This window comes from Carex rostrata, chromosome 1 (genome assembly GCF_964058835.1).
Source record: "Carex rostrata chromosome 1, lpCarRost1.2, whole genome shotgun sequence".
In the NCBI taxonomy this organism is placed as follows: Eukaryota; Viridiplantae; Streptophyta; class Magnoliopsida; order Poales; family Cyperaceae; genus Carex; species Carex rostrata.
In genome coordinates this window covers 13,415,546-13,424,580 of record NC_135918.1, presented here as the reverse complement: position 1 = coordinate 13,424,580, position 9,035 = coordinate 13,415,546, and the positions used below count along the sequence as shown (strand labels likewise).

Sequence of the window (9,035 nt, the reverse complement as noted above, 5' to 3'; positions counted from 1 at the left end):
ATGTCAATTATCCCATACATAGCAGAACCAAGAAGAATGATCAGGGATGAAAAAAGTCTATCATCATCATCAGACTGGCCTGATCTACCCCCTGATTTGCTCCGCCTCATCTATAGAAAGCTCTACGACACCTTTGACTTCATCAACTTTCGTGCCGTTTGCAAAGGGTGGTTTGCAGCTGCTCCTCTCTCTGAACACCCTCCTCAATTCCCATTTCTCCTCAAGGGTGGCATCTCTGAGTTTAAATTGCATTCACTTCAGAGCGGAAAGACTCGTATAATTCAAGTGCCAGAACCTTTTTACAAGGTGTTCACTGGACAGTCACAGGGGTATTTGGTCACATACAATGTTGGATATGATTATACCTCCGTGACTGTCCTTAATCCATTCACGAGGGATGAGATCTCTCTCCCATTTGACGGGTTCACATGTTTTCGGCCCCTCCATATTGGTTTAGATGATATGGTAATAGATATGTGGTGTTATGAAGGTCGATTTGTGGGGTTTTGGAAAAATGAGGAGAGTGAATGGGCTCTAAAAGGACGTTTCCCAGGACGTGTAGAAGCATACCACAGAGGGAGGGTATTTTTCTCTAATTTCCTCGATTATAGCACAACGATTATGGACTTGAACACCGGAAACAGGTTAGAAGTGATGCTTCCCTCAAACAGCGTGAAAGATGATTTCTTTTGCCTTGGTGAAGGAGCCGGTGCTTTCCTTGGAATTCAGCGACGCTTTCATTCATGCACTGGATATGAATATTCGTCGGTAGAAAAATGCTGGTTTGAGGTGTACCAGCTTGACGAAAAACAAAATCCTCCCTGTTGGGTAAAACTCAGCGACATCGGCAATCTGATGATATTTCTGGATTCAGATAATAGTGGGTTTTGCCTATCTGCTAGTGATTTCGATGGAATTAAAGGGAACTGCATCTACTTTACCAGTTGTCGTTCCGAAAGGGTTGATGACATTGGGATGTTAATAGGTCTTTATGAGTTGGGGAAGCTCAGGTCTAAAGTGATCGGTCAATTTGAGTCGAAAGGGACCTGGATAGTGCCTAATGTGTACTAATTAGTGTCTTGTCTGTAAGAATTAAAAAAAAAAAACATGAAATGAAAAAAAGAGAAGAAAAAATTATAGCCTCACTCCTCCTCACTCTTTTACATCTCTTTATTTCGTCTCTCTCACCTCTTCTAGTTCCTACCTCCGATATAATGATACCTTTCCCTCTCTCTCGTTTTCATCTCCTTGAACGGAGAGAAGAATGAGAGAGAGGGGAGGAAGTCGAGCGGAGCCAATCGGAGCTGAGTGCGCAGTATCATCGGACTTCAAAGCATAGAGTCTTTACTACCTTCATCTCGATCAGTGCACGGCGATGAGCAAATCTGGCCGTCGGAGCGCGGTGGCCGGATGAAAGCGGATTTGGTCGTGAAAAGAGATGGAGAAAGGGGCAATAGGATATTTAAGAGTAGATATGTAGGATTAGATGATTAGAATAATTTATGAGATTTCATGAAAATAAATTAGTTTAGATTTAAGAATGAGGGTCATTTGACTGGTTGTAAGACTTTTTTTTTTATCAATGAAATTGTTAATAGACATTTAAAGTCACAAACTTTTAAGAAAGAATAAAAAAATGTGTTCTTGTTTTTAATTCCATGATGAATTGGTATATGCTAGCTTCTCTTTGCGTGTATGTGTACTTTGTATATTTGAATAACTATGCTTCTTAACATATATAGGTCGGATTAGAATTAAGTACTAAATCTGTTATTTTTACAGAAACTAGTTCCATTAGAGTAAATATGGTGTTTAAAAATGTCATCATAATATATACTACAAGAAACCATAAATCCTAAACCCTGAATTGGAATTGGAGGTCGAGAAATCAATTGCAGCTTTCGGTGGACGAGTGGTGCCCAAATTGAAGAGCGCTCCAAAAGATGCCATGTGGATGTCTCCCTTTTGTTCTCTAAAGTGTGTGTCTTTCTCTGAAATTTCTTTACTACTTCGGATTCAAGTCAGCTGAAATCTCAGATGAATGAACAGTAACCCTGAAATTCCTGGAATTCTGAATCCAACCGTTGAACTATTTCGAGATGCGTGCACAGAAAAATCATCTGTTCCGAGATCCGTGCACAGAAAAAGTTGAACGGTTAGATTTGAAATTCTAGGAATTTCAGCAGTACTGTTCATGCATTTGGATTTCAGCTGATTTGAATCCTACTACTTCATTCCTCCGATTGTATTATACATGATTTGACCGAGACGTGTTGGATTTAATGTCAACATTGAGCATATATAATATAATTAATTATGTATTGTTTAAGCAAAGTTCCGTGCCGTATGCAAGTATGCAAGTAAAACTTTGCTTAAACACGCTAATAGAAAGCTCTATGACACCTGTGACTTCATCAACTTCTGTGCCGTATGCAAAGGATGGTTTGCTTCGGCTCCTCTCTCGGAACACCCTCCACAATTATCATTTCTCCTATCTTGCAACAACTCGATGTTTAAATTGTATTCACTTCACAACGGCAAGACTCGTAGAATTCAAGTGCCAGAAGCTCACAACAAGATGTTCTATGGACAGTCACATGGCTATTTGGTCACGTTCAAAATTGGACACAATGATCTCTCCCCAGCTCTCCTTAATGGCTTAATCCATTCACAAGGGCTGAGGTGCCCCTCCCTTACCACGGGTTCAGATGTTTTAGGCTCCTCCAGGTCGGTGCTGATCCTATCCAAAATTTAGATGATGTGGTAATATATATGAACGAGGCCTATCAATGTCACTTTGTGGGCTTTTGGAATCATGAAGAGAATGGATGGTCTTTGAAAGGAAGATTCCCTTACCGTGCAGAAGTGTACAGCAGAGGGAGGCTATTTTGCTCGCTATTGGAAAATTGTAGCACAACGATTATTGACTTGACTACAGGAAACAAGTTAGAAGTGAGGCTTCCTTATAACGACTTCAGAAAACATTATTTCTATTGCCTAGGTGAGGGAGCAGGTGCTTTTCTTGGAATTCAGGAACGCTTTCATTCACGCACTAAAGATGAATATTTGCCGGAGGAGAAATGCTGGTTTGAGGTTTACCACCTTGACGAAAAACAAAGCCCTCCACGTTGGGTAAAGGTGAGCGACATAGGCGATTTAATAATATTCTTGAATTTTGATAAAACTGGGTTTTGCTTATCGGCTAGTGATTTTGATGGAATTAAAGGGAATTGCATCTACTTCACCTGGCATTAATCGGTCTTTATGAGTTGGGGAAGCATGGGTCTGAAGTGTTTTGTCAACACGAGTCAGGAGAGATTTGGATAGTGCCTAATGTGTACTAGCTAGTATGTTGTGTGTACTTATCAAAGAGAAGCTACTTGGGAGGAGCTGCCGCCAGGACAAAAATTCATGTTCTACATTTTAATTCCATGATAATTTGGTATCCTAAGAAAGTTGAATTGGTGCCATGTGTACTTTTGTTTATGAATAAAAATGCTTTTTAACACTGTATCTATAATTTTTAAAGAAACTATTCCAGCATAATTTGAACTTAGTTTCTTATGAATAAGGTGCTAATTACAAATGCCACCATAAAATATACTGTAAGAAATCCTTCCTAATATTGCTCTCTCATCTATTCAACACAATTTGTGCTATCCTTTAGGTAATTAAAGAACAATTTTACTCTGTCACGCTCATAAAGTAAAAACATAAATCTAGTTGTATTGATTAAGTTAATGAAATTTATTAAAGTTAATCAAATAAAAAATGCGTGGTGTTAATCAATTAAAAGAGCTGATAAAAGTAAGAGCTCAAGTGTTTGATGTTCATTATGGGATGATACCTACACAAGACTAATTATATTTCTTTTTCTACTCCAGCCAACACCAATACACTGCTGATGCATGTTATGAAAAGTATTCACGTAAAATAAATACAACAGTTTTCCCAAACATAAAATTATGTGGAAAATTGAAAACAAGCTCTAACTTTTATGTGAAACATTATTCCAGATTCAAAACATATCATGGTGAAACAGATGTGCCAAGAGTAATCAATTTGAGCCAGCTTGTTATTAGTTCGTTATATAGGTGGGAGTTTTTAGTGTATTTTTATTAGAGTCAAAAGTGTCTTTAAATTCTATTTATTTGTGGGTTTTTAGGAAGTCTTTTTAGAGTCTCTAAGAAGTTAATTAAGAGTATTTTAGTAGCATAAAAAGTAGTTGAAGCAGTATTAATAGTTAAATAACTTCTAGAGGAAGAAATATGGCTACATAATAGTCCAAAATCAATTTGTAATGAAGCGCTTCATAGTTGAAATGTACTTTCTTGGTCTTTTTTGGACATGGACATTGAATGCTTAATACTGGAGTTGTGTAGGTAGTCTTGTATGGTATCAGTGATGAAGCCTATTAATCGACTCAATTGTCATCAAAAAGGGTCAAAAATACCCTTCTGTTGAAAACTGGCAAATCAGAGAACATAAACTCTGATTCTGGTAAAATAAATAGGACATACAGATAGAGGATTTAATTTCATGAAGTTTAGGCTCAAATTTTGATCAATTTGGATTTTTTTGCTATTTTTAATGAATTTTTGAAGTTCAGTCTTTGAAATGGAAAAAAAAACAGCAAAAATGATAGAACTGTTCCTAGTTTACCGTTTTAATTTCTTCCTATCAGCTTATCGTTTGAAGCTGAAATTTCTCGCAATAAGTCCTCCTTGCATGGTACTTTTTATTAATTGGTGTTACTATCATTTGCATTTGTTAGATTCATGGCCGATCATCATGCTTGGAGAGAACTCGCTGAAATTTATGTTTCATTACAAATGTAAGAAACATCTTTAGAAAATAAGTAAATTTGTAACTAATGGAGTTTGTAACATATGTGATGACTCTTTATTTATGTTATATGATATCATGTTGTATGTCAATATTGAATTGTTGTACGATATTTGATATTAAATTCGAATCGAGCTATTATGTATGTTATGATTATTTGATATTATATTTGAATCGAGCTATTATTTGATATTATTGTTTGATCGATGTGAATGTTTGGTACGTGTGGTACCAATTAAATGAGGAAAAAATAAATAACAAATTTTTTTTTACAAAACTGACAGAAGGGTATCAGCGACCGGTTTTTGGGTATCAGAGACCGGTTTTTGGTCGCAGATACCCTTTCATGACGTCAGCAAAAAGACAACAGCGACCAAAAAAATTGGTCGCAGATAAAGTATCAGCTACCGGGTGACGTCATTCAGCGACTGGTGACGTCATCAGAAGAGTATCTGCGACAATGCCTTCAGCGACCGGGATATCAGCGACCGGAATATCAGCGACCGGATTTTGGTTTCTGCGACATAACTTTCTGCGACCGGAAAACCGGTCGCAGAAAGTATTTTTTGCTGTAGTGAGCTTTGCAATTATATACATATTTTATTATTTGAGTTAGTTTATCTTCTCTTGTTCTCTGTTGAGTTCAGCTTTTCTTTTCTTTGAGTGATGTATTAATTGAAATAGCTATTTTTGTTTTGTTTAAAAAGACCTAAACTCAGTTTCATTCAACAAAATGAAACATAGTTTACATTAACAGAAGGAAGAAGTATCACTAGAGTGAGTTTTGAGAACTCACTCTCTGCTACTATAGCTAAAGTCAACAAAAGCCACATAGCTAACTACCCACAAAATAACCTACTGCACTGTCATGGCATATATAAAACACAAATGCTATCACACCGATATAAATAGTTCAACTAGCTAGTGCTTTTGTGAATCTCATTGAATGGATCATATCATGACAATGGAGAAGGTGAAATATATAGATGCATGCCAACCTCCATAGAGATAGCAAGCACAACCTCCTGGACCAGCAGTAATTACGTCATTAAGGACCAAGAACTATCAGATGAGTTTTCACAAGAATTGCTTGTATTTTGTTTATGGAATTTTAATTATTGATGTAATTCATTGATTTCCTCCAATTACTCAACATTGATCAATTTAATTCCAAACTTGACATACATGTATTTTTATAATAAGCATATACTAATTGATTATTCGCAAATACTATATATAGTTTTTGAGAAATGTAATTAAATTGGGTGAGCCAATTAAACCTAAACTCACAAGGTACATGCCATACCTAACATCTATCAAGTTAATTTATTATCTCATACAAAAGTTACATGCTTTAAAATTCTATCCGCGTGACCAGACCATAATGCTTATTTGTCCATCTTTCTCTGTCAATATAAATTTACCACAATCATCAAACCAATATCACATCACATATATGAAAAAAGTTATCAATATTGGCAATTTTTAGTTTCTGATGGGAAGAAAGTAAAACTAATTATGCTAGATAATTTAATTAAATTGAATGAAATGAGAAGTTCACTGATATATTAAGATGGAGATGTCAAATTCAAAGTAAATTTCTGACAATTCAAAAATTTTACCTCCATGAGAGTCGTGGTCTTCTAAATTTTTTTTTTGAAAGACAGAAATTTACCTCCATGATTCGAAGGAATTGTATTTCCTGATGGGTGAATTTAAAAATCCTTAATTTTCAGAAAATACAACACGACCAAACAAAGGATTTCAAAATAGTGACCTAGATTTTAACTAAATATTTTCTAATAAAAAGAAAGGTTATTAATTGGCAGCCATCAAAATGGTCATTATGTAATTATCAGCCAAGATGAGAAGCTGAGGTTGGAATTTTGTCAATGCAAAAGTAACATTTCAATCCTAAATTATTTATTTCCTCTGTAGTGTGGGTTATATATTCAAGGTGTGCGATGCAAATATTCGAGGGGACCAAATTGATAAACTCCATCGCAAAAAACATCAAATGATCGCACAAAGCGGTCCTTATGAGAGCACTGCGGAAAGTGTTCTCCGAACTAGTGAAGTAAGTCAAATTCAAATTTTCCTTGCAACTTTAAGATGAATGTAATTGCAAGTATTCTTTAATTTGGTGCAAGACTTATTTTATAACTGCATGCATGTTCTCTATGGCAACTAAAATATATATTGTGTAAATTACATTTGGCAACAAAGTTTAAATTTCAAAATTGCTGAATTTCTTTTCTGCTCTCACCTTATCAGACACATTATAAATGTTTAAATTTTAGTACATATTTCAATAACCAAGTTACTTGATTAGTCATTCCAAATATGTCTAAGAAGTAGTCAGTTTTTATTCATGTTATTGCTTGTTTCAATCTCCTGATATACAACCTTTTCATAATTATTCATTTTGTACAGAAGATGTACACACCTCAAATGATATACGAAGAACTCCTTAAATTTGGATTTGAGCAAGACACCTTCGTAGAGGCTTGTGATTTGCTAATAAATGATGACAAGGAATTGGAATTATTTTTTGGTGTGCCACACAAGTTTCGCATCGGGTGGATACAAAAGAGAGTTCCCAAACGAAAATGCTCAGATATAGATCCAAAGATTCCAATTAAGAAAAGAAGAATTGTTCTATGAAGAGTGTTCTCTAAAGAATGCTCTACATGGGTCCATTTGGCAAAACAAATTTGAGATGAACAATAGTGTTATTATTTGTAAATGTAGTTTGACAAAATTTTAATTAAATTACTAAAATGATAGATTGTTTAAAAATGGTATAATGTCTCTACACTGGTTGTCTATCATGTTTTACTTATTGTATAGTTCATACTCTGTTAATTGTATTTCATGTTCTACTTGTTATCTTTTATCTTGCATTGGTTGTTTTTCATGTTGTACTGGTTGTATTTCATATTCTGCTTGTTATTTTATATCTTATTTATCTTTCATTTATTTATGTAATTTACTGTTAAAATCCGGTAACTCTATTTTATTTTTCACCCGAATTAACCCTAAACGGGAAATATTTTGAGTTGGTTTTCACTTTAGACCTTCTATGTTTATAGAAGAATACGTATTCTTTTAAATGTTACGTGTTTTTCTGGAAAAATTCTCTCAGACGTATCGACCATTCGTATATCAATATTAATTACAAAATTTCATGTCGATATTTTTCATGTCGTACTTATAATCCGCCAAATATATATAACGATCCAAGAATTCGTACATCAACACGAAGGCTAGAATGAAAGTCTTAATACTTCTTCCAGCTAGTCTTAAAAATTGTTCTCGGAAGTCTTAATATTTGCTGACACAAATCTTAATACCCATTAAAAATATGCTGTTAAATTTAAAGTTGGATTGTACAAGTCTTAATAATTATTCTAAGTCTTAATATTGTTACACAAAAGACTATATATTCACAGGTCTTAACAATTCTTTTTATCATGGCATCATTAGTACAACAAAAACCATCCTTCTTTTTAATTACAGTACTCATAGAATTGTAAATCCAAAATATGGCCGTACCATTTTATAGAAAGAGAGGAGATGAGGAAAGTGAGAGTGGTGAAAAAGCTGAGATGGGAGCGGCAACGAGTCAAGAATGAGAACGAAAGTAGTGTGAGAGTGGTGACGGGGTGAGAACAAGAGCGAGATCCAGAACCAGAGTGGAGTGAGAGGATAATGAGATATATGTGGGAAAATTAAAGAGTTGGGAATCAATAGTTTTTTTTTAAAGATTAGTGACTTTAATTAAGTGCTAATTAATAATTTCACTGATAAAAAAATAAACTTACAACGAGTTAAATGACTCTAAACCTAAATACACTCTTTTATTCACACAAATTCTTCTAAACTACTCTAGATAACTTTAATCTCACTTATATACACTCATAATTACACTATTATATTTCCCTATTGCTCTCTACAATCGGATCCGTATTTTCAACCGTCTCCGTGCTCCGATGACCAGATCTACTCAACTGTGCTCCGATCGAGATGGCGTAGAGACTCAACGCTCCGAACTTTGAATATACTGCGCTCTCGGCTCCGATCAGCTCCAGTTCCTCTTCTATCTCTCTCATTCGTCTCCTCTCCTCTCAAGGTAGAGGTGAGAGAGAGGAAGTGCTTTATTGGAAGAGAAGCCTAGAAAGAGTGACAAA

At 35.0% G+C, this 9,035-nt stretch overlaps 1 protein-coding gene across 1 annotated transcript; it reads left to right on the top strand.

Annotated features, from left to right (window-relative positions):
• LOC144562123 (putative F-box protein At3g25750) lies at positions 1–1,071 on the top strand. The gene has a single exon (XM_078311316.1). The coding sequence runs from the start codon at positions 1–3 to the stop codon at positions 1,069–1,071; it is 1,071 nt and encodes a 356-aa protein (XP_078167442.1).
• Positions 1,072–9,035: the final 7,964 nt, after the last annotated feature.

Coding starts and splice junctions, on each gene's coding strand:
- LOC144562123 (XM_078311316.1), top strand. CDS start 1: ATGTCAATTATCCCATACATAGCAGAACCAAGAAGAATGATCAGGGAT.